Raw genomic sequence first — 26,658 nt, forward strand, 5'->3', positions numbered from 1 at the left:
TAAACGCTAGTAAAACCAAATGCATGCTTTTCAACCCTTCGCTGCCTGCACCCGCATGCCCGACTAGCATCACCACCCTGGATGGTTCCAACCAAGAATATGTGGACATCTATAAGTACCTAGGTGTCTGGCTAGACTGTAAACTCTCCTTCCAGATTCATATCAAACATCTCCAATCTAGAATTCTATTCCGCAACAAAGCCTCCTTCACTCACGCCGCCAAACTTACCCTAGTAAAACTGACTATCTTACCGATCCTCGACTTCGGCGATGTCATCTACAAAATAGCTTCCAACACTCTACTCAGCAAACTGGATGCAGTTTATAACAGTGTCATCCGTTTTGTTACTAAAGCACCGTATACCACCCACCACTGCAACCTGCATGCTCTAGTCGGCTGGCACTCGCTACATATTTGTCGCCAGACCCACTGGCTCCAGGTCATCTACAAGTCCATGCTAAGTAAAGCTCCGCCTTATCTCAGTTCACTGGTCATGATGGCAACACCCACCCGTAGCACGCGCTCCAGCAGGTATATCTCACTGATCATCCCTAAAGCCAACACTTCATTTGGCCGCCTTTCGTTCCAGTTCTCTGCTGCCTGTAACTGGAACGAATTGCAAAAATCGCTGAAGTTGGAGACTTTTATCTCCCTCACCAATTTCAAACATCTGCTATCTGAGCAGCTAACCGATCGCTGCAGCTGTACATAGTCTATCGGTAAATAGCCCACCCAATTTTACCTACCTCATCCCCATACTGTTTTTATTGATTTACTTTTCTGCTCTTTTGCACACCAATATCTCTACCTGTACATGACCATCTGATCATTTATCACTCCAGTGTTAATCTGCAAAATTGTAATTATTCGCCTACCTCCTCATGCCTATATCGACTCTTTTTTTTCTACTGTGTTATTGACTTGTTAATTGTTTACTCCATGTGTTGTCTGTTCACACTGCTATGCTTTATCTTGGCCAGGTCGCAGTTGCAAATGAGAACTTGTTCTCAACAAGCCTACCTGGTTAAATAAAGGTGAAATAAAATAAATAAAATAAAACCCTGCCCGACTCGTGTCCACTACATTAGTCTTATGTAACATTATCATGTTAACACAACTAGAGAGCAGTCGCGCAGCAGGGTAGGTGAAGAGCCGTCATTAAGTGGCAACACTCCTAGCAGGAGTCACACATACAAATCTTCCCACTTAAGACTGGGGTTCAATCCCTGTGTCCACCCTTCCCACTGTTTCTCCCACCTGCCGTACCCCCATCTGATTTCCATACTATCTAAATAAAAAAAGTGTCAAAATACCAAAATAGAGCACTAGTGCAGTACCTTAGGCCCCAGTAACCCTGGCTGGTCAGATAGGACTGTGGCCAGCTCCTTCAAGGCAGATCTCAGGAACTTGCGTCTTTCTCTGTGCATCAAACCTCTGTAACAAAACAAAAACAAATCGGCAACAATTTCATAATGAGAGGATACTGTGACAAATACCAGTTAAAACCTCTTGGTGCAATAAAATGCATTTATGAGGCACTTACGCATGTGACAGAGCTTGTTCTTTGCACTCTTTGATGTCATTCACACGCTTGTTGTAGCTATGAAATGAAAAGGGAGAATAGTTAACATACTTACTCACACACACACTTAACAGCTGTCTGGGAATATGCTCAAACTATACCCATTGAGCATGCTTTTCAGTCCAGGATTAAGCTTAATCTGGCTTCAGGAAACTAGCTCAGAAAGTTAGTGTCCCTCACCCGCGGATGTTGATGAACAGGTCCTCAGCAGCCTTATGGATGTGGAACACCTCATCTCTGAAGAGACAGAGGCAGGTGCTGCTCTGAAGAGCCAGCTTCCACAGGCTCAGAGCTGCCTGATCACTGTTCAGGACCCCGTGACATAAAATGAAGCCAACTGACAATCAAAAGTTAGAGTCAGATAGAAAGTTACAGAAATATGATTTTGAACAGTATTTGTGCAGAATGAGAATATTTCAACTGATTTATATTTTTTAAAGTGTTGTATGACTTCACAAGCCTGTACCTGAACAATGAATTACAATAAAAAATGATCATGCTCCCCCTTCCCTCCAATGGTATAAACCTATTAAATAAATTAGATCAGACTCCACTCTATGCACACATCCAGCCTGCATCACATCCGGCCGTGATTGGGAGTCCCATAGGGCGGCGCACAATTGGCCCAGCGTCGTCCGGGTTTGGCCGGGGTAGGCCGTCATTGTAAATAAGAATTTGTTCTTAACTGACCTGCCTAGTTAAATAAAGGTTAAATAAAAACAAACACTTACAAACTATCCACTTCTCCATGGCGTCCAGGGACAAGTATTCACAGGGCATCTAGAACAAATCAGAATCATAGGTAAATGCACATGCCTGTGAGCAGAAAATGGTGTGATTTGAGAGATGTGGCACTAGCAACACCATAGTAATGGGTTAAACTCCTGCGGGAATCACATTACTGTACACACCCACTGTACTGTACACATCCCTTTGGATCAAAACTAAGTGGAATATGCTATATATTGGGTTCTCACTGTGTCTGACTGGGCTGGGTTGAGCATGGTGCTGGGTGCACTGATGAGACTGAGTAGCTGTGCGTTCCTCCACTGGTCAGCAGACAGGTTTCTCCTGGGGTACACCATCTGGAGGGAGAGCAGGGCGTCTGACAACGACTACAGGGGAGGGAGGAGAGAGAGATATATTGGTTTTTGACAGTTAATAATAACTTTCATAAACAAGCATTAATCAACTATTTATACATTTATAAAACTGTATAAGCAATATATGCATACATAATCATTGCTTAAGCATCAAAGTTATTGTAAAGTGTAACCGAAAGTTATATTATAAATTGTAACCAAAATATGTATTTTCATTGTCAGTGCTCAGGAAAAGAACATAAAATGTTGAGAAACAGGTTACACTTTATATTCACCTTCCCATGGGGAACAAACTCCTCCATCATCTTTTTCAGCGGGTTCTCGTAGTCAACAATCATCTGTCCCAGCCTCGGGTACTCTCGATCACTAAATAAAAAAATAAATACAAATAAAGATGTTGTTGACATTGGTAGTTCTCAGGTGTATCTAAACTAGGTCTAAACTAGGTCTGTAACTACCATACAATGTTTTAAGAATGCATTTTTATATTACTGCGTGATTTTAATATACAGCCACTGTGAATTGGTATAACAGTACGTTAACATTGTGTTAAAGTATGATCTTAATATTATTTTACAGGGATGGTGCAAATGCAGATTGAAAATTTCAGAGATGAGCCAGAGAAGGGACATAGACAGGAAGAGACACCACCCCACATACCTTGATCCATGTGTCATTTCATGGGCATAGTTGTAGAGGCCAATGATAGCTTTCCTCTCTTCAATCCGAGACAATAGCATCATTAGGTTAGTGTAGGTCACTACTAAGTCAAGGTAGTTCTTGGTCAGGTCAAAGTTTACAGTCTGTAAAAAAGAGATATGGGAACAAAATAGAATCTACATCCAAACTATTAAATCTGAACCTAAAAACATTTCAATCTACAATGCCTTCAGAAAGTATTCACACACCTTAACTTTTTCCACATTTTGTTGTGTTACACCTGAATTAAAAATGGATTAACTGTAGATATGTTTGACACTGGCCTACACATAATAGCCCATAATGTCAAAGGGGAATTATGTTTTTAGAAATGTTTGAGTCAATAAGTATTCAACCTCTTTGTTATGGCAAGCCTAAAGTTCAGGAGTAAAAATGTGCTTTAAAAAAGTTGCATAATAAGTTGCATGGACTCTGTGTGCAATTATAGTGTTTAACATGACTACCTCATCTCTGTGCCCTACATATTCAATTATCTGTAAAGTCCCAATCCAAGTGTGGAAAGCTCTTAAGAGACTTACACAGAAAGACAAAGATGTAATCACGGCCAAAGATGCTTCTACATAGTATTGACTTAGGGGTGTGAATACTTAAATTAGATATTTTTGTATTTCATTTTCAATACATTTGCTAAAATTTCAAAAAACAGGTTTTCCCTTTGTCATTATGGGGTATTGTGTGTAGATTGGTGAGAATGATACTCAATTTTGAATCCAGGCTGTAACACAATAAAATGTGGAATAGGTCAAGGGGTATGAATACTCATCGAGTTCAGGTGGGCCTCCGCTTAAGCAAACAAAGGAAAGGAGGGGTGCTAAACAACAAAGACAAAAATCATGAAAATAGCTTACCAAGAAAAACTTCCAAAAGGACTAATTCTACTTTCTGAAGGCAGTGTATGAAATATAATCTTTGAGAAAACATTTGAGAAAGCATCCTGTAATTACATGCTATGAACAGGTCAATGTGCCTTATAACTTACAATATCAAAGAAGACTTGGCAAGCATCGATAGTGTTCAGTAGCTCACAGACATGGTCCTGGAAGGAGAGAAAGATATTAGACGGATGTACATTTCACAGTATAGTAACTTGATGATAACTATTATTTGTGATGGATTATCATTATACATGTACAGTCAGGGTTGAGGAGTAACGTAAATGTAATCTGTAACGTTACCAGCTAAAATATTGTAATCAGATTACAGATACTTTTGAAAAACTAGATGATTACTTCCGAGGATTACTTTTAAATTAAGAAAGAATGTTTGCTCAATGACATTCAAATCAGCATTGAAAAAAGGCAAGTTTGTTCCACCTGAGTGAGTCTGACCATAAATCAGAGACCACTATGATGACACACCAAATGTGTAGTTGGATCGCGGGAAAAGAGCAGGAATGGGCTTTTGTAGGCTACAGTCCAACACGTCTTCCAATGGTGCGACTGCTGTCGGCATCCAAAAATGATCCAACTTGAATAAACACTTGGAGGTAAAGATGACAGCAGTGGTGTAGTCTACGGCGATACGGATATCACTTATTATTGATATCTACATAGCGCATTGATGTGAATCACACTACTGCTCTCTCATTTAGCTATTTGCGCCTTACGAATTGTGGTTGTTGTGGATTGCTGTTCACATACCTAATTTTAATAATAATGGTTGAATTCAACAAGTTCAAGCTGCCTATAAGTCATTGTTTTTGAAACCAGTGGCTTTTATTGCTCAATCTAATTCATGCTGCTAACAAACAAACAAAATCCATAGGTCTAATGGACACGTGCTAAAACTCACACACTTTTGATTGCCCCTTTAAGTCTATCTGTAGTTGCTACATCCATTTTTGGACGTATAACTATATATCTATATATCCATTGATTCTTGAAGAATATAACTTATAAATGCCTCATGAGCTTAGTTCAACTGTCACACTACATGAGAACCCAAAATGTAAACAAACACTGTATAGTCTCATAACATGGTTAAAACCATTTTGATAATCATGGATGGTCAGTCCTTGCATCCATAGCTATGTCTATTCATCTGAGAGTGGTTTATTTCTCCAGGCCCATCCCTCAGCTTTTCACCAAAACAGAGACAGGGAGACCGTTTTGCTATAGTTTCCTCTGTGGATTTGCCCTTTAAACATTCCATGAGCGTAGCATTTATTTTTCAACTCGAATCAATGAGCCCAATCAGTCCTCCATGACAACAAAAATCATAAACAACAGTGTAGGGCTGGCCAATAAGTCCTTAGTTGTGGGGTTATGCTCAGGTAAAACAATTTGGCTAATCTATACTTCCATATTTCCAGGTCCTATTCTTGGAGATCAAACGATATAACATTTATTGGAATGACTGGAATTCTGATAGACTTTGGTTTTTAATGTTAAGATATAAGATATTCTCTTTTTTCACTACATTGAATGATGCTTAGTTGCACATACCTTAAATTCCATCACATCTACGAATGTGAAGTAATACAACGCTAAATTCTTAAGGATTTCAGACTTCTCTTTTTGTAGTTGTGCAAGCTGTTGCTGTAGAAGTAAAGAAAAACATGGTTGTAAACTGAAACATTTTGTTTTTATATTCAAGTTCAACTTTGCAGGACACACAAAGCTTCATGGATAATGAATGATGAGCACAGTAAAATAGGCTGATGGAATCTGGTAGTATGGTGGTAACATCTAATACTTCATCATGAATTTGTTCCCATTGCCATCTGTGCTTGGTAGTGCATGTTTTCTCTGGATAGTGTAAGTGGTCTCAATCTGTTAACATCCCTTGATATCCTGAGAAATACTACCAAGGATATCACACAACGGGTCAGGGTGACATTTTGACAACTCAAAAACGTAGAGCTCTAAGCAAAAAACGTTATTATTCCAAAATACTCATGTTGCGCTTGATAACTTCTCTGCATTTTAGCACTGTCACAATGGGGCCTTTATTTAGCCAATGATAGCCTCTCACAAACCAAATGTGAAGTCATGTTGGCTGGATTGTTATCTTTGGTGTGCATCCCAATTGGCACCCTATTCCTATTCCCTATTCCTTATGTAGAGCGCTTCTTTTGACCAGATCCAATAGGGCTCTGGTTAAAAGTACTGCACTATATTGAGAATAGGGTGCTATTTGTTAGACAGCCCTGGTCTCTTTCCCTACAACATAAATGTTACTTATTCTATTTTTCAAACAAAAACCTAACAAAATTTTACCTAACAGTTAACTGTTACCTAGCAGTATAGAAAAACTTGAATGATCTTGAGGTGTGAAAGATGATAAAAACATGAATCATTAGCAATATTACTTAAACAAGAATTTACTACATAGAAAATAAGAGAACATGCAAAACATAGAAAAAAGTCATAGGCTGCGGATCTGACTTTAATGGACCCTTCTTCCCGACAGCTAAAAGTCCTAAGCTTCTGCGCATGTGCGGGATTCTGTACTTCACACTCAGTCTCTGCTCTACTCGTAGACAACCTCCTTTCACATGTCTACTGTCAATTATGAATGATAATTCATTCAAGTTTTACCAGTGAAACATCCACGCAGTATCTGAATACCAATGCAAGTTATGCACTTAGATCTTCTTGTGGTATAGCGTTGTTTAGAAGCAGAACAGTGTTGTGTTGTTTTGAATTACAGTGCATTCGGAAAGTATTCCTACACTTTGACATTTTTTCACAATTTGTTAAGTTACAGCTTCATTCGAAAATGGAAACATCTCAAGGACGGAAACAGGATACACCTGAGCTCAATTTCGAGTCGCATAGCAAAGGGTCTGAATACTTATGTAAATAAGGTATTTCTTATGAGGTATTTCTTATGAGGTATTTCTGTTTTTTGTAATAAATTTGCAAACATTTCTTAACCTGTTTTCGCTTTGTCATTATGGGTTATTGTGTGTAGGTTGATGAGGGAGAAAAGTAATTTAATCCATTTTCGAATTAAACTGTAACTTAACGAAAGCATCCTGAGACCATTCATGTGTGGGGTTGCTTCTCAGCCAAGGGAGTGGGCTCACTCACAATTTTGCCGAAGAACACAGCCATGAATAAAGAATAAAGAATTACCAACACATCCTCCGAGAGCAACTTCTCCCAACCATCAAGGAACAGTTTGGTGACGAACAATGCCTTTTCCAGCATGATGGAGCACCTTACCATAATGCAAAAGTGATAACTAATTGGCTCGCGGAACAAAACATCGATATTTTGGGTCCATGGCCAGGAAACTCCCCAGACCTTAATCTAATTGAGAACTTGTGGTCAATCCCCAAGAGGCGGGTGGACAAACAAAACCCCACAAATTCTGACAAACTCCAAGCATTGATTATGCAAGAATGTGCTGCCATCAATCAGGATGTGGCCCAGAAGATAATTGACCACATGCCAGGGCGGATTGCAGAGGTTTTGAAAAAGAAGGGTCAACACTGCAAATATTGACTCTTTGCATCAACTTCATGTAATTGTCAATAAAAGCGTTTGACACTTATGAAATGCTTGTAATTATACTTCAGTATTCCTTAGTAACATCTGACAAAAAATATCTAAAGACACTGAAGCAGCAAACTTCGTGGAAATTAATATTTGTCTCATTCTCAAAACTTTTGGCCACGACTGTAAGGTCCCACAGTTGACAGAGCATGTCAGTGCAAAAACCAAGCCATAAGGTCGAAGGAATTGTCCCTAGAGCACCGAGACAGGATTGTGTCAAGGCACATATCTGGGGAAGGTTACCAAAACATTTCCACACAGTGGCCTCCATCATTCTTAAATGGAAGAAGTTTGGAACCACCAAGACTCCTCGAGCTGGCCGCCCGGCCAAACTGAGCAATCGGGGGAGAAGGGCATCGGTCAGCGAGGTGACCAAGAACCCGATGGTCACTCTGACAGAGCTCTTCTGTGGAAGGACAACCATCTCTGCAGACATAAGCCACTCCTCAGTGAAAGGCACATGACAGCCCAATTTGGCAGCATTTCAAACTCATAAAAAGACACACCCTCGTCCACTTAGCCTCACCTTATACCCTTGGGGGACTCCCCGTCACCATCTTGGACATCGGTCCAAATGATTAGCCAAACAAGGGGAGTTTGCAACATAAGCCCCTCAGCCCTCGTTTTTGATCTAGTTTGCGAATGTACAATTATGTTCACTTCAGGGCCTGAAACGCCCTATAATTCAATTTGTGATGATTGTACATTCACTAAGAAAAGTCAGCTGAAATTTTAAACTTCAACGTCACTATGGATAAGTCAACATACAAGTGTAAGTAAAAACGAATGTAAAAAGGTTAGAAATTGTGCTACTAATGCACATGACGGCACAAACACGTCTCGTAAACGTAATGATGTTTTTATTTGGTTATCTTTTGGAAATTGTAGAAATAAAACATTTTTCTTTTTCAGATGTTTCAGCTAGGCAGGCTAACGTTAGTTAGCTAATTAATTTGCTAGCTATCATACAGTACACATATATTATTAATTATATAGTTAATATAAGTAGACATGCAATCATAATTGACTGTAGCGCATATAAAGCAACAACAAGCTAAGGGTGTCTGAAAACACAATCATCGCGGGATGAACGAGTGACGAATTTCCAGGCAAGGGCGATCCATTTAAAAATCATTCCTTCCTCCATCGCCCTGCAAGTGTATACTCGTCAGACGTCATGATATGTCATCAGAAGTGTCCACTTAATTTGAGGACTGAGGGGATAGGGTGTGTCTTTTATGTGTTTGGAATGTAGCCTTGGAGTTTGACAAAAGGCACCCAAAGGACTCTCAGCCCATGAGAAACAAGATTCTATGGTCTGATGAAACCAAGTTAGATTTTTTTGGCCTGAATGTCAAATGTCAAGTCTGGAGGAAACCAGACCAGCATGGTGGTGGCAGCATCATGCTGTGGGGATGTTTTTCATCGGCAGGGACTGGGAGACTAGTCAGGATTGAGGGAAAGATAAACGGAGCAAAGACCAGAGAGATCCTTGATGAAAACCTGCACCAGAGCGCTCAGGACCTCAGACTGGGGTGGATGTTCACCTTCCAACAAGACAACGACCCTAAGCACAGCCAAGACAATGCAGGAGTGACTTTGGGACAAGTCTCTGAATGTCCTTGAGTGGCCCAGCCAGAGCCCAGACTTGAACTTGATTGAACATCTCTGGAAAGACCTGAAAATATCTGTGCAGCAACACTCCCCATCCCCATGTGTAGATTGAGGAGGGGAAAAACTATTTCATCAATTTTAGAATAAGGCTGTAACTTAACAAAATGTGGAAAAAGTTAAAGGGTCTGAATACTTTCCAAATGCAGTGAGCAAATTTTGTACCAACTGTAGCTCAGTTGGTAGAGCATGGCGCTTGTAACGCCAGGGTAGTGGGTTCGATCCCCGGGACCACCCATACGTAGAATGTATGCACACATGACTGTAAGTCGCTTTGGATAAAAGCGTCTGCTAAATGGCATACATTATATATTATTATTATTTATAGCAGATGGTGTTAACACACTGTAGCATGGCCTACCTGTGTTTAGTTTCAATCAAAACACATATTTTGCTTAGTGGCGCGCCCTGTTGAGTTTTGGTCACACGAGAGAAAAATGCAACCATTTGCTCAATCATCCTAACGTCTCATAAGAAATTACCTTGTTGTTTTTGTCTTACAGTAATATTATACTATTATAGTCAGTTTTGTTATGTAGAATGCTATCATCGTGTTTTTGCAGACATTGATTAAACTTTGATCAAACTTCATTAAAAGAGCACCATTTCGCAAGACTAGCCTGTTCTCTAGGAGTAGAGCAGAGAAGGTTAGGATCCTGCACATGCTCAGAAGCGTCAGGACATTTAGCTGTTGAGAAATAAAGTCCAGAAAAGTCGAATCTGCGGCCACTCAGTAGAAAAAAAAGGAACTATGAGGAGCATTAACTTACCAAAAGAATATTCCAGAAAAAAGCCAAGAAGTTTAGCATGCAAAAGAAAAATACAGACAGTAAAACACTGCAGCAAAAAGTACAACAACATAGCAAAACACATCACAGCTACACCAAAGAAGCAATTTAACATTTCTAACAAAATATAAAGCCAGCCAACGGTGATAGCTGAGCATTGGGGAGAAAAATTACTTGAAAAGACAAACATGGTGAGAATATATTAGTTGTACTGAAAATGTTTAGCTATAAAGATAAAATTAGCATACATAACATAACATTTATGGAAATGTACATGTGGGTGGTACACCAATAATGAAAAGATAGGATGATGAATCTCAGATAAAATGTCATTTACAACTCTTTGATCCCCAATTTTTTATTTTTTATTAAAGTATGGCAAAACACAACATTGTACAGACCTAGTAGTTCAATAGAGAAAGGACTGCATATAGTATAGATACAAAAGCTTAAAATTAGCTTAAATAGAATGTAATATATATGTAATATACATGCAAAAGACAGACTTACATTGTTGTTGCGTGTTTCAACTGCTGGGAATTTTCTGACAATGAACTTGACAGCGGACTCCAGGTTCTTGTCTATTAGATAGGATGGTTTTGCTTTGGGGTCACCACAAGCCTATAACGAAGAGGGCCAAAAACACAGACAAATGCTAAAGATGCATCAACAATAATACTAACAACATATCAACAACAAAACATTGGCAGATAAGAAGTGATAGGATGATAAGTCAAATTAAGAAAGTGGTATTTTGGTCACAACTTGAAAATACATTGAGAGAGACTGTGTGAGAGAGAGCAAGCGAGAGAGCGAGCGAGACACAGAGATAGAGACACAGAGATAGAGACATTGAGAGAGAGAGAGAGAGAGATAGAGACATTGAGAGAGAGAGAGAGAGAGAGAGAGAGAGAGAGAGAGAGAGAGAGAGAATACATTTCTACTGACAGAGTGGTATATGGGAGTTTGGAGAGCAGTTAGTGAGAAAGCAGTGCATAGGCATACTTCTACTGGGAGAGAAGATAGTTGAACTGTATGTTACATTTTAGATGTTAGAAGCAACAAATAGTTTGCAGATGTATGTTTGAGGTAGGGTGGTGTATGGTATATGACACTGGGCATGCACTTCAGCCTGACAAAACAGGAATAGCAATGTTTTAGTATTCAGTCTATAACACGTAAGAGTTGAGGTTCGCAATACACTCAAATGAACACAGTACAGCCGACAGACAATAATATGAGCTTGATAGAAGTATGAGAACAGTTATAAATGTTCAAATCCCAATATGATCAAGACTGGATTTAAGATTAGTGATATGATGCCATGGATCCATGCAGGGAATACATTCATTTTGCAGAGGGGAGCAGAGCTGTGTTGAATTGCAAAATGAAGTGTCTGAATTCAACCAGGCCCTATGCCTTCCCATTGCCTGATCTTCAATCCCTAAAGATACATTATTTTTGTTTTTGTGGTGCGAATGTCCTGGAACTGTGAAACTGTTCAATTTCATGCTCACAAACCAAAATAATGTATTCTGATCTAATTGTTAGGCTATAGCTGCTCACCGCTTTTCATAACAAGCTAGATAGTTTGCAACTGTTAGATATCATGTAAGAAATCAACTGGAAAAAAATTCACACTAGCAAATATGATATCTATTTTGACTAGTGAAATAATCAGAGAGATTCAATTGAAATTTGGGATAGGCCTGTTTGTTGAATTGTGAACGTTGTTAGTACTGAAAAGCATACAAGTAATTCTGGGACAAGATACTGGTAGGAAAGCAAGGAAGGGTAGAGGGAGAGGGAGAGATTTAGGGAAGAGCTGAGCAAACCTTCCAAACTTGTCCTTGCTGAGGGAAGCATTGTGATAGAAAGAGAGAAAACCACACAGGTAAACACGGGTAAAGTCAGGTAAACACAGGTAAAGTCAGGTAAACACAGGTAAAGTCAGGTAAACACAGGTAGAGTCATGTTTAAAACATAGAACCATGCATCTACATGAAAAAGGCTTTAGGTTTTACTTCCAGGATAGTTTGTTGAGGAATAGTTTGGCTTTATACACTGTGCACAATAAGTAATGTGCTGCTTGTAAAAGCATTGTTTAACAACTAGCTCAGCCTATGGTGGAGACACTCCTCCTAGAGTAGTAACACTGTAGACTGTAGAGTATCAAGGCTTTAAGTTTAAGAAAGGATATACAGAGCTCCAAAAATATTGTGACAATTTCATTTTGATTTGGCTCTGAGGTTAAATTGCAAACAGTCTGCTTTAATTTGAGGGTATTTATACTGAACAAAAATACAAACGCAACATGTAAAGCGTTGGTCCCATGTTTCATGAGCTGGAATAAAAAAATCCCAGAAATGTTCCATATGCACAGAAAGCTTATTTCTCTCAAATGTTGTGCACAAATGTGTTAACGTCCCTGATAGTGAGCATTTCTCCTTTGCCAATATAATCCATCCACCTGAGGTGTGGCATATCAAGGTGTAGCATATCAGGAAGCTGATTAAACAGCATGATCATTACACAGGTACACCTTGTACTGGGGACAATAAAAGGCCACTGATGTCTCAAATTTTGAGGGAGCGTGCAATTGGCATGCTGACTGCAGGAATGTCCACCAGAGCTGTTGCCAGATAATATAATGTTAATCTCACTACCATAAACCGCATCCAACGTCGTTTTAGAGAATTTGGCAGTGAGTCCAACCGGCCTCATAACCGCAGACCACGTGTAATCACACCAGCCCAGAACCTCAAAATCTAGCTTCTTCACCTGCGGGATTGTCCAGCCACCCAGACAGCTGATGAAACTGAGGAGCATTTCTGTTTGTAATAAAGCCCTTTTGTGGGGAAAAACTCATTCTTATTGGCTCCTGCACAGTCATGTGAAATCTGTAAATTAGGGCATAATGAATTTATTTAAATTGACTGATTTCGTTATATGAACTACAACTCAGTCAAATTGCTGAAAATGTTGCATGTTGCGTTTATATTTTTGTTCAGTATAAATCCATTTTGGGTGAAGCGCTTAGAAATTACAGCACTTTTTCTACATAGACCCCTCATTTTTGGGGACCAAAAGTATTGGGACAAATTCACTTATACAGTGGATTCAGAAAGTATTCAGACCCCTTGACTTTTTCCACATTTTATTATGTTACAGCCTTATTCTAATAAGGTATTTCTGTTTGTTATTTTTTAGAAATGTGTTAACATTTCTAAAAACCTGTTTTCACTTTGTCATTATGGAGTATTGTATGTAGATCGATGAGATTTATTTAATTTTATTAATTTCAGAATAAGGCTGTAATGTAAAAAAAATGTGGAAAAAGGGTTAATGGTAAATAATGTATTGCGTCATTTAGGAGTCACTTTTATTGTAAATAAGAACAGAATATGTTTCTAAACACTTCTACATTAATGTGGATGCTACCATGATTACGGATAGTCCTGAATGAATCGTGAATAATTATTAGTGAGAAATTTACAGACACAGAAAAACAACAAAAAATGTGTCATTGTCGCAATACTATTGGAGCTCACTGTAAGGTAGTCTTTGATTAGTACAAGTAGGAACAGACACATGCATATAAACCCAAGGAACCTACAATCTAATGAACCATCTACCAATGAACTTAAAAAGAATATGGGCTATAAGTTGACTGTTTATAGACATAATAGGTAAAGACCTTTTAGCGTTTAATTTGGGAAATGGTAACTGTTTAAAGAACTTCTCTCGTGGTGGCCCAGATCCTAATGAGTTAATTGTTACATGATTAATTGAAAATCGGGTAACAATTAAGATAAATAACAGTCTTCAGATTAATGTTCAAGTCAAGTCATGACAATCGACAGACCTCTTCCCATTTTAGCAACCATTGAGTCTATATGTTTTGACCATGATAGCTTGCTATCTAGGGTTACACCCAGCAGTTTAGTCTCCTCAACTCCTCAAAATCACCACATTATTTAATAATAGATTATTATTTTTTAATTCAATAATATTTTTAAGATACTTAGCACCAGCCTATTGCTAGTTACCCACTCTAAAACTGACTGGAGATCTACGCTAAGGGTGTCAATTATTTATTTTACTGCTGCGGCCGACGTGTATACTGTTGTGATGTCAGCATATGTAGACACACAGGCGTTATTCAAGGTCAGTGGAAGGTCAGGTAGCCTAGTGGTTAGAGCGTTGGACAAGTAACTGTAAGGTTGCAAGATCGAATCCCCGAGCTGACAAGGTGAAAATCTGTCGTTCTGCCCCTGAACAAGGCAGTTAACCCACTGTTCCTAGGCCGTCATTGAAAATAAGAATTTGTTCTTAACTGACTTGCGTAGTTAAGAATAAAGGTACAAAAGAAAAGGTAAAAACAGAAAACAGATATGGCCCTACCCGGCTGCCCAGCGGTACACCACACTCAACTGAATGTACATGAGAACATTCCATTAATGAAAACCCTCTGTGTTCTATTAGATAGGTAACTCTCAATCCATAATAAGGCAGAGGATGCAAATCTACATTTTTTCAGCAATAGGTTATGATCAATGACATCTAAAGCTGCACTGAAGTCTAACAGAACAGCTCCCACAATCTTCTTACTACCAATTTCTTTCAGCCAAGCATCAGTCATTTGTGTCAATGCCGAGCATGTTGAGTGCCCTTCCCTATAAGCATGCTGAAAGTCTGTTGTTAATTTTCTGTCAAATAATGTTGCATTTGATCAAACACAATTTTTTCAAAAAAGCACTTGAAACAGGCTGATTGGTTGTCTGTTTGAACCACTAAAGGGTGCTATGCTATTCTTGGGTAGCGGAGTTACCTCCCTGACACACCGCCGTTTAGGCTTAAATTGAACATGTGGCAAACAGGAGTCACAATGTATTCCGCTACCAACTTCAGCGATTCATCATCCAGGTTGTCGGTACCAGGTGATTTTTCCAGGACTGACAGTGTACTGACGTCCGCAGGGCAAACATTTCTTTTCCAGTGCTAATATAGTGCTAACTGTGCTTCTCCAGTTGTAACAGTGCTTCACCAGTGCTTTCCCAATGCTAACAAGGTCATTGGAGAGTGAGTAACAGACTGAGGTCAATGCTGTTTCCTCATAGGAGACCCTCCCTCTGACCGCATAGTAGAGACCCTCCCTCCCTGCACTCTCAGTCAGTCTTTTGTCTATAACAGGACTCTTGTCTATGACAGGACTCTTGTCTATCTGGACTCAGACTGAAACACACAATACAAAGGATCTAACTGAATTCCTTTATCACCCATACATCAGTGTACTAATGAACTGTTGAACTGATTATTGACATATGGATGGATGATTTATGTTTTTTCTGCTGTACGGCTATCTGTTTTTACTACATTGATTGCTGTTTTTGTGACTGTCTCTGTAAGTACAGTATTTCCCATTGGGATTAAACGGTGTATTGCTATTCTGTTCTAATAATGTACCTACCATACAGTGGGGTCCATACTGCCAGTTAAACTTCCACTATATTGGTGTTGGGTGCATAGTTTAATGTAATTCTTCTCAGGCTGAGTTGCTAGATACAGTAGGCCTTCAGTACAGTACCATCTTCCCTGATATATATCTCCTCTCTACTGACAAGTCCTGCATAAGAACATCCTACATAATAGTGGGCTTCCTGTTGTCTCTGTAAAGACTAGGAGGGTTCTGAGGAGGGGCTCTGGGCTGCTTCCGGTTTAGATTTCCCTTTCAATTATATGACGTCATAAGAAGCTCTCCTCTCCACAAACAAGGTTATTTTTGATCATTCTGGAAACCAACAAATATATTTTTTTGATGCTACATTGCATTATAAGGGGGTCATACATGCTTATGACAAGTCTTACAATGTACTATAACTATACCGTAAAGTATTATACCGGTTACTCACTTTTAAAACAAATATTGCACTCGGGGACACTGATACACTACATAAACATTATCGTGACAGAAATATTATCAGAAATATTATCATGGGAATCAGGCGGTTGTGTAAGTTACATCAATATAAAAAGCAATACTGCTGGCCCAGACAGTAGTGTCCAACTTGCAGCCAGCCGTCATAGCAGGGGTCTCATTGTTTTGCTGTCAACAATGCTTAACTATAAGCTCTTCTTGGTACACAATCCCATATTGTTGGCCACTGAATCTTCATTCACGTTACTTGCCGAGTGGATATGAACAAAATACAATAGATCTCTATTTTGGACCAATTGTCTGTTTAATTCTGTTTGATAAAGTAGCTTGTCTAAGCAGGTTGATTTACTGAGGTAGGCCTAGTAGACTTGTGCAGTAGACTACAGTAAAGGGATACACCTGTGGTAGTAGTATTACATAAAATTAAATTGTATTTGCCACATGCTTCGTAAACAACAGGTGTGGACTCACAGTGTAATGCTTAGAAGGCTTGTGCAGTAGTAATGGGCAGTAAATGTGTGCCGTAGGCCTACTGCAGAAGTGTACAGTTGTTTGATTTACTGAGGTAGGCCTTTGCAACAGCCTACAATCACAGTAGCCTACAATCACAGATGAAACAGAAAAAGACATCTGAGAATCTTCCTAAATTCTTCTGTCAGATAGTATCAATGCCTACCAGTTGCTAAGCAAAAGATCTGTTAGTTCAATGCACAAGCATCAACCTGCTGCCATAGTTTCAATAAGTACAATATGTTTTTTGATAAAACAAGAATTGTACCATGGGTATAAAACCTTTGGCATGTAGCCTATTGTGTCATGCTGAACATAAAAACGGAGGTATATTAATGGAAATATATGAGTAATAGGCTGAATATTACACACAAATTGACTGCAACAGAGAGTGACAAATTGTCACACAACTAAGCTCTCGCGTGTTGTGACAATCCTGTATCTTGCGGCCATCATGATAGTCATCTTGTGTCCTGGGGTACGTTTTTTTAGTCTGAATTCTGTATCTGCATGATGTTTCTATCACATCTAACTTGAATTGAGAGTTGAGGGAGTGAGACACAGAAGATGATTGTGAGGTGCCTATAAAGGGATAGGCCTACTAGGCTAGGTAGATCCTCAGCACAAGGGTTGGTTGGCTGGAGGTTACTAGCAGACAGATAGTCAAGGCAGAGAGGCATGATTCTCCACTAGCCTCCATTCAGCTACACACTGGACAGCCTCCAGCTATCTTCTATCTGCTGCCAAGTCAGCAAAGAATCTCTAATACCCAGTTATTGTCCCAAATGGCACCCTATTCCCTATTAAGTACACTACCCTGGTCAAAAGTAGTGTACTGTGTAAGGAATAGGGTGCCATTTGGGACACAAACACAGTACTCTCTCTCATCATTAAAGGACTGACTGTCACTGTATCAAAGTCATTAAAATGGACAGCTACACACTAAGAATGCTCGTCTCTGTTACACTGAGTGAAACGTCTAGTAGGGTTGGTTGGTACCCAGATTTTCATACTGTCATACCGTCTCTGTACCATACTGAGGTATAAGGTATTACTGAATGTGCACACAAGGGACACACAAAACCATTTTAGCAGGGATCTTGATCCAGGATGGGATTGAATGTTTCTGCTGTAATCAAGAAGCTTGATCATTACATCTAGCCACTTAGCTAGCAAGTTAACAAACCAAATACATAGCCGGAGCCCTGAGCTGGATATAGATTTCATATAGTTATACTTATATTTATAAGCAGTGGCGTAGCACGCACCCCCGGAGCTGCTACAGTTTTAATGGTATTGAAAATCATACCTTTGGTATTTCGAAATACCTCGGTATACATTATAAATGGTATGTCGCCCAAACCTAACGTCTAGTATGGAATCTGCCATTCATGACACACCTCGCCAGTCCCCACTATGAATAAGTAATATATCAGTCACCCAAGCCACGGACTGTTTACCTGGCTACCGTCTAGCAGATGGAATCAGTACAGGTGCATCAGAGCCAAGACAGAGAGACTAAGAAACAGCTTCTATTACCAGGATATCAGACTGTTGAACAGACATCACTAGCCGTCTATCAGGTGATACACACACACACAAACACACACACAAAATGCTGCTGTCCCATGTCAGAGACATTGAACCAGTGGACACTTCCTGTTTCACACTGAGTATTTAAATACTGTATTCCCGACATAATGCATTCTAATATTCTGTCACGACTTCCGCCGAGGTAGGCTCTCCTGCCCGTTTGGGCTGTGCTCGGTGGTCGTCGTCACCGTCCTATTAGCCACTACCGATCCCTTTTCGGTTATCTGTTGGTTTTGTCTGATTGTTTTCACCTGTGTTAGTTAATTAGTATCTGTATTTAATGTAGGTTGTCCCGCCCTTGTTTTGTGCGGGATTGTTTGTTTTGACTTTTCGTTTCGGCTGTCGGTGTTTTTGTGTTTTATTTTCTCCGGTTTGTCTGTAAATTCCTGTTTTGGATATTTTTCACCCTGTTTGTATTTTGGGTTGTCCGTGTTTATTGTTGTTCACCGGAGAATAAACCTTTATTCATTATTTGCTCTCTGCGCCTGATTCCACCCACCTTGACTAGTCGTGACATATTCATACAACTGTACTTTGTATTTAGTTACACTGTTTATACACACTGCATATTTATTTATATACTGGATTCTTGACATTGCTCACTAATATACCTACTAATGTACTTATCATTGATATCTACTGATGTACATATCATTATCCCGGTGTACATACATATAGATTGCATTTTTATTACTGTTACAGTGCTATTTGAGTTGTTAATTGGATTCATCCTGACGTTCTTGATTGCTTATTGTAACTTGTTTACTCTTTAATTATTTGTGTACTTGTTTCACATTATACTGCATCATTTGGAGCTAGTAATACAAGCATTTTGCTGCACCCACTATAACATCTGCTAAACTGTGTACGCAACCAATAAACATTGATGACTTTTTAAAATTATAAATTAATAGTGAATACTAATACACGAGTAATAATGCTACTAAGAGTGGTTTTCTCTGTAGGGTTTTACAATGAGCAAATTAAACACTATGGTCCAATTTCCCAGACACAGATTAAGAGTCTTGGACTAAAAAGCACAAGTCTTAATTTGTGTCCAGGAAAGTGGCCCTAGTGTGGAATCGGTATATCACAACATCCCCACTATCACTATGAGTAAGTGTAACAAACAAATCATAAGTATCTCTAAAACTGTGGCTTCTTTAAAATACTTCTCCCTTCTATCTCAGGAAAATGTGTTTACTGAATGTTTTTCAAACCAGGACCAGGATACAGTATGTGCTCCGGTGCATCAGGCATTTATAACAACTACATAACAACTATATAACATACATGTATACCAACTGTAGATACTGCCGTGCCATTGGTTAGTAAGTAGTATGCTTCAGTCATGATGTGCCAATATGTGTCTGTCAGATGGTAACTGCTAACATGACTGATTATAAATGTGTTCCCATTATATTGATCTCTGACTTCAATCTTAGCATTGGCTAAAGAACCTAGAAAAGCATTCATTTGTCAATGTATTTAACTAATATTGTGGTGCCTTATGCAAGTATGCGGGAGAAACTATGTAGCTAGCTAGCCATCAAGCACAACAATTACTGCAAAGCTAGGCATGTAGTTACATTATAGGCTATTTCAGTGAGATACTATTTTATTTCAAGCCAGTGAACCATAGCTTTCAGTAAGTAGCCTATGAGTTATTATTCTTTTTACACGAAGATTGAAATAGACCAATCTCAGAAACAGTGATTTATTTGTCCTAATGATGAGTGGGCTTGGCTAGCCAAATTACGTTAGCTTATCTGCAACACATTTTCAAGAGGGCCTTGACTGGCATTCTGCAGCCGTAGCTGTCATGAATTGGGTTTCAAAATAAAGGTTTCTGCCATACACCACATATGAGTTTGGGGGGTTTGATCTTTCAATCTCTTGAATGCAGTACAATTTATTATGAACCGAATAATTACACTGGTACCTTACCTTCTTGATATTATAGATGCGAGTGAGCATTCCGATGCCCCTGTCGTTCAAAATGGTAAATTTCTCGGCCAGTTTTTGCTGGCCAGGTTGGAGCGAGCCGCGCGACAGTGTTGCCGACATAGCTACTGATTCTTGTAAAATATTTGTTGTAGAATTGCTGCTGCGTTTTGTTTGTTGTGAAAATAATGACACTCCAGTGCTACAATGTTACAATTCGCCCATTATGTGGGTGGAGCGGTTTCGCCAATCCCCACTCCTCTCTCCCGTCGCGGTTTTTACTAGGTGTTGTCCTATTTTACGAAAACGAGGCTGACAGGCTGTTTCCTGCAATCCAAATGCACGTCACGTGACCCGCATTTTATTATAGGGAAGGAATATGGGCCTATATGTAGGCGGCTACACCCACGACAAAATAGTTCTCAAGTATTTGATCCTACATTGAAGGCATACATTACAAAGGCAACAATAAAGTGTGGCTGGATGTCTCAATGTGAAAATTTTATATTAATGTCCTAAATCCTCAGTTATGTTTGAACATTATGATGACAGCATGTAAAATAGAATTTTAAATACTATACCACTGCACCAAACTGAATAGCCTATGGGACGCACACACACACACATACACACACACACGCTTAATGATGGCATCATGTGATAGTGACATCTGTGACACCTAGAAAAAGACTCTGGTCCCCCATAAAGGCTGAGTGACTAATCTGAGTTCTCAATTTTCAAGTTGGAGTTGACAAAACCTCCCCATCAACATGCAGGAGTCCATTTGAAGTAGAAGCTTGGCACTGTGAACATTACATCCTATGGAGTAGCCTAGACTGGTAGAGCGGCAGACCAATCTAACACTGGATTCTTTTTTTCTCCTTTGCTTTGTTTTGAGAAGACAAAGGAGATGCAGTCTCTTGCCCAGGAAATCAAGACATTTTCCAAGACCAATTTGAGAAAGCAATGCACCCGCGTGACGACGTTGAGCGGCAGGAGGATTATTGAGACATGGAAAGGATCGACTATACATGTTGTAGAGGATAAAAGTCAGCCTGAGACAGCATGCGGCTATGTACAGGACAACAGCTGGGACGTACAAGTTGGAGTTATTAAACCTTATTTACTATTAGGTGAGTGGATGTCGATGAGATATGTGTTATTGACAGGGGATAATTGACAGGTGCCTACACAGACACATATACTGTAGCTGTCAGTATGATATGAGGCCTTACGTTTTCAGTTTGTTGTCTCTGAGACGGAGTCTTCTGGATTATTGCATGTAACCACATTTAATTTTCCCCCTATAGACAGTTTAAACTCATGTTTTTGAAAAAACAACAACATCTTTATCATTACTGAAGTAAATATCCTAAACATATCTATGCTCAGTTAATAATATTTCAATTTAAAACAATTTCTTACAGGCTTACAATTTGATGGTTGTTTTTTCTTGTTGTAGGCTCACAAGATGCTGCACATGACTTTGGCACTTTGAGAAAATATAAGGTATTGTTTTATTTAATAGAGATAAGCTTTATATTTAACACAATTTTCTGTCTTGTTTTGGTGTTTCATAGATGTTCTTCTTCCATTACAGGTGTCCCACATTTTGAATGTAGCCTACGGTGTTGAAAACGCATTTCCAGACCTGTTCATTTATAAAACACTGAGCATTCTGGATGTTCCTGATACTGACATAACATCCTATTTCCAAGAGTGTTCAAAATTCATAAACCAAGCAAATGCAGAGGTAAGTTGTATGTGTTTTCACAACATTGTAGGCTAATGTAGTCTAATTGGGGGTTGCAATATCCAGTTTCCTTTTCGCTGTTTTCTTTTTCAATTTATGCTTTAATACCGTATCTTTCACTGCATTCATCTTACCTGACAGTTTCAACATTCCTACTCATCATGAAAGATGACACATCATGGAAGATGTTTTATATCAAGGAGAAACTATGCAGTCACTTTACCCCTACCTATATGTACAAATTACCTTGCCTAACCTGTACCCCCGCACATTGATTCGGTGCCGGCACCCCTGTATATAGCCTCGTTATTTTTATTTTTCACTTTCGTTTATTTAGTAAATATTTCACGGTAAGGTCTACCTGTTGTATTCCGCGCATGTGACAAATACAATTTGTTTTGAGAATCACTTTGCTCTATACAGTACATACTGTAGGTACAATTACTTTACTTTAATAGTAATTTCTTTGAGTGTTCAAGTTGATGACCTGGCATATATCTGATACTGGACAGCAGTGAGCCAATGCAAGGCCTCCCTCCCTACCAGTAGGTATCTAGGCATCCTCCCTACCTCTGTATCCACACTGTAGTAAATAATACAGGGCTGAGTTTTCACCATACATAATTTAGCATGTTGTAGAAAGATCTTATCACTAGTGGCCCTTTGTTTGCTATACAACCTTTTACCAAATCGCTGTGCCTATCACGCAACAACCTGACACTGTCACATGTTGCAAATTCACCAAAGGTTTATGATTACAATGACTGGTCCTATTGGAAATAAGTTTCCACTCTCTGTTGAATGGAGGTCAGTGGCTCTTTTTACTTCCCTATGTAATCTGGGATACCATGCAGGGGTAACTCCAACTGCCTAATCAAAGCATCCATGTTGCCTTTAGCTAAGTGGGAGAATAACTCTATCACCTTTATAGCTTGTAATTTTCCCATTATGTGTGATTAGCATAAAAGTATTTTATTAGATTGACCTTTGTGAATTGAAGACATTGGATTCAAATTTAAAGCAGCCGAGCACATCAGGTCTCATGCCTTTGGACTGGATAGCACTAAAATGACATAAGGCATCATATTCCCCCAAAACAGTCCTTACCCCAGGACACTTCAACAGGTTTCCTGGGGTAAGGAACACATTTTTTAAAATGAAGTCCCTCAGTTGACCACCTGATTACTTTTTTGTTCAAGCTGGGCTGAAGTTTGTTTGTGCACATTCTAAAAACATAAGGCTTGTTTCTCTCGTCTTCCCCCTCAGAAAGGAGTTGTGTTGGTTCACTGCAATTCTGGAGTCTCGAGGTCAGCCTCGGTCGTCATTGGGTACCTGATGTCCACAGAAGGAAAGCCTTTCAATGATGCGTTTACCTTGGTGAAATCGGCTCGGCCAGCCACGTGCCCAAATCCAGGGTTTCTTGAACAGTTGAAAGGTTTCAAACCGAAAGGGGGCATAGAAGCCAATGGTGTGGGCTATGCATGAGCTACAACAGCAACACCTCCAGGGCCAGAGTAATGCATTTCATCATCAGCCACTGTTTCTCACAAGGAGGCCATTCTGATGTGTCCAAAATTGTGCCCTATTTTCTTATACAGTATAATGCGCTGGGGCCCTGGTCAAAAGTAGTGCAACATATAGGGAATAAGATGTCATTTTGCATCTTACTATGTCTCCTAATACCCGAGGTACCCCAACATCATGTCGAGGTGTTCATTTGACGCCATTTTTTCAAAAGCCCTACAATGCCCTGTCAATATACACTGTGGGTCCAGTGTTATTCAATAGTTAAACATCTCTGTTATCAATTTCTATAAACCACTGAGGGTGGTAAATGAGGCCACAATGGAATTTAAGAAAGGTATAAATATACAATTCTCAACTTGATGAACCATGTCTGTACAACAATTCTTAAGTTCATTTTGAGTCTTTCCTTTTTTGTACCAAAATGTGTGAGTTGAAAGTTAGAGAGCACTGACTAAACTGTATTGTTTAATATAGTTTTAATTTTGTTAACTTATATCTTGGTTTAAGAAATATTATGGACATCCTTACTTTGTCTTAACATATTATTTATTGCATGTTGGGATGTTATCTATGGCAAGGGATTTCAGAAACGTTCCTTGCCCAGGGTCCCCCACCCATGCAAACTGACAACCCCGGGACCCCCATAATTTGTTAGCAAAAACTAAAATAATGCCTTGTCTTATCATTAGGTGAATGATAATTGCAAGTATAAGTAATCAATTTTAAATGAATAGATTTAGTTTGGACTGTTTAATTATTTTAACCTAGCCGCAGTTCATTGCAAGTGTAAACTCGACTCAACTTGCTGTTGTGAAGCAAATTTTCTGCAACTCCACATATTTTTCCATTGAGTTGAGAGAACATTTAGCAGATTTGAAGCTAATTTCCAGCAATTCTATGCATTTTGCCGTGGCTACCGCTGTGTGCTTCTGCTCAAATATTATTAAATCAATGTGCATGTGCCCTGGAATTTTCGATTCTCCCTGACTGTCTAGCTTTTATTTGATTGTTAGTTCTCAAAGATGCTACTACTTAAAACTATACATAGTTCAATATCTTTTCTGCATGCTTTCTATCTAGTTTAAGTTGACACTGAAACTGTTTTTCCATCCTGAAACGGCGGCCTAAGAATTTTCTATACAGAAAAACCCCTGGTAATTAGCATCATATTAAAGGAATAATTCGAGATTATGACTATGAAACCATTTATCTACTTCCCCAGAGTCAGATGGTAGCATACTAGCTAGCATGCTAACGGTAGACTTCCAGTTATTGTGCTAACGGTAGTTAGCATTGGCTGGTGAAATTACCTCTAACGTCCTCCATACTGGACGCAGAGACTTAACAATAGTATCCACGATGGTATTCTGTTGTAGCATCGATATTCATAAAAAATATTTTTTTTTCACATAAAATCCCCAAAAATATTTTCCCCAAATTTGAAAACCCCTGATCTATGCGACGTTGAATAAACTAAGATAATAATACAGTGGAGGCTAGATGTTTTGTTGTTGTTGTTGTAACAGACATGCATTATTTTTGATGTTATTATTATAAGTTTTAAATGTTGTTGTTTTTTATTGCAAAAAAAATTACTCTGATTGTGGGTGTTTGAAATATGATGTTTATTAATGTTAAATTATTTTATATGAACATATTTGATAAAATGTTATGAACTCTTGTTCTAGTTCTAGTTATATGTACACATATGTACACATATAATTATTCTTCCAAACGCAATGTAGGCTAGGCTACTGCTAACATTTACAACATAAGATATGTTTCAGGAACTAGTGTGAATTGCGTTGTCAAGAACCTGTTGATTAATGCAGAAATGCACCCTTTGGATCAATGTGTGTGTGTAAATTCAGAATATGTTTGAATAAAATATTGCTACTGAAGAGAAAATCTCCATTCAATTGAGTTTATAACGTTATTCTATCCTTGTTGGCTGATTATCGTGACATTAATTACATCTGCTTACAATGGCAGTATTATGACCTCATGCATAATAACCACTTATAAACATGTTATAATCATGTAATATAACATTTAGTAGGCTATAAGCTACTTAGACAGGACTAAACTCTTTGGACAGATGCACTCGATTAATGGGCTTAATATCACACATCGTCAAAGCAGTGTAATGTGATGATTAGAACATTATTATTAGCCTACACATTAAGTATGTTAACATGCACACTAATAATTCGATATTAACCTGATATTGCAGTAAGCAGAGTATGTAAATAGTCACTTAAACACCTTACTCTGCATATCAAATCGGCATAAAGCCAAAATCTAAGTAAACATACGCCGATTAAAACACCTGGTTTTCTGAACAATCTTTCGAATTGTTATGACAGTAATCCGAGTACAAGCGGTGTGTTTGATCTGCGCATGTGCCAGCACCAGCAGCGCAAACCTCCCTCTTATGCGCGAGTGAAGTGAGTTCACAAAAAATAAAAGTATGCATTTTAGAAATAGTTTTCATGTCCAGACTTTATATGTCCGAATTCAGAATCAAATATGCTTCACAAAAATAACCTGGTCACTGTGTTAGAACGTTTATTTTGATTGGCGATTTTCTGCATTTATCAGAAGTCCCATCAGGTACTGATGTCAGATGTGTCCATGTAAACAGGATCATTAGGGAGTCGTTCTTCTCGCAAAGCATGTAAACGTTTTCAACGAACTATTATATTCATCTGACTATCCACTCACATGTTTGAATAGGGCACAATAATGGCAAATGCCGTTTGCATTTACGCTTGTCAGGTTCAATCCCAACAGAGCGGTTCTAATATTGCAGCCTAATAAGAGCGGTTCTAATATTGCAGCCTAATCGAGAGGATGCTGTGGTAGAAAAGACAACTGTGTTTAGACTACTGAACATCAATAGCTGGGAAGTGACACCACGAAACTACTAATAGGCTACAACTAGGCTGTATGGCATGCTCCATATTTTGTAAGAAAAAAATCCACAGGCGAATATTGCATCCAACAGGTGTGGCCCTGGGCTTTCT

At 38.9% G+C, this 26,658-nt stretch overlaps 2 protein-coding genes across 9 annotated transcripts in view; one reads left to right on the forward strand and one right to left on the reverse strand.

Moving 5' to 3' along the window:
• LOC118366863 (nck-associated protein 1) overlaps nt 1-20,660 on the reverse strand; it is a 59,611-nt gene extending 38,951 nt beyond the window's left edge. For 3 of the 8 annotated variants that reach the window (XM_035749650.2, XM_052493503.1, XM_052493502.1), the window contains exons 1-12: nt 20,356-20,660; nt 12,203-12,220; nt 10,878-10,988; nt 5,851-5,943; nt 4,386-4,442; nt 3,347-3,489; nt 2,962-3,052; nt 2,561-2,698; nt 2,315-2,363; nt 1,764-1,920; nt 1,545-1,601; nt 1,339-1,435 (exon numbers count right to left, since the gene is read on the reverse strand). In XM_035749650.2, the coding sequence (XP_035605543.1) occupies nt 1,339-1,435; nt 1,545-1,601; nt 1,764-1,920; nt 2,315-2,363; nt 2,561-2,698; nt 2,962-3,052; nt 3,347-3,489; nt 4,386-4,442; nt 5,851-5,943; nt 10,878-10,988; nt 12,203-12,220; nt 20,356-20,475 (1,131 nt within the window). In that variant the 5' untranslated portion in view covers nt 20,476-20,660. The remainder of the gene's footprint in view (nt 1-1,338; nt 1,436-1,544; nt 1,602-1,763; nt 1,921-2,314; nt 2,364-2,560; nt 2,699-2,961; nt 3,053-3,346; nt 3,490-4,385; nt 4,443-5,850; nt 5,944-10,877; nt 10,989-12,202; nt 12,221-20,355) is intronic. The other 5 variants (XM_035749655.2, XM_052493507.1, XM_052493504.1 and 2 more) reach the window with 4 other exon arrangements.
• A 550-nt stretch (nt 20,661-21,210) lies between these two features.
• LOC118366477 (dual specificity protein phosphatase 19-like) lies at nt 21,211-25,656 on the forward strand. Its single transcript, XM_035749106.2, has 4 exons — nt 21,211-21,485; nt 21,815-21,861; nt 21,953-22,105; nt 23,372-25,656. Exons 1-4 carry the CDS (start codon nt 21,263-21,265, stop codon nt 23,588-23,590), a joined length of 642 nt encoding a protein of 213 aa, XP_035604999.1. The 5' UTR covers nt 21,211-21,262; the 3' UTR covers nt 23,591-25,656.
• The last annotated feature ends 1,002 nt before the right edge of the window (nt 25,657-26,658 follow it).

The sequence above is a fragment of the Oncorhynchus keta genome, chromosome 34 (assembly GCF_023373465.1).
Source record: "Oncorhynchus keta strain PuntledgeMale-10-30-2019 chromosome 34, Oket_V2, whole genome shotgun sequence".
NCBI lineage: Eukaryota > Metazoa > Chordata > Actinopteri > Salmoniformes > Salmonidae > Oncorhynchus > Oncorhynchus keta.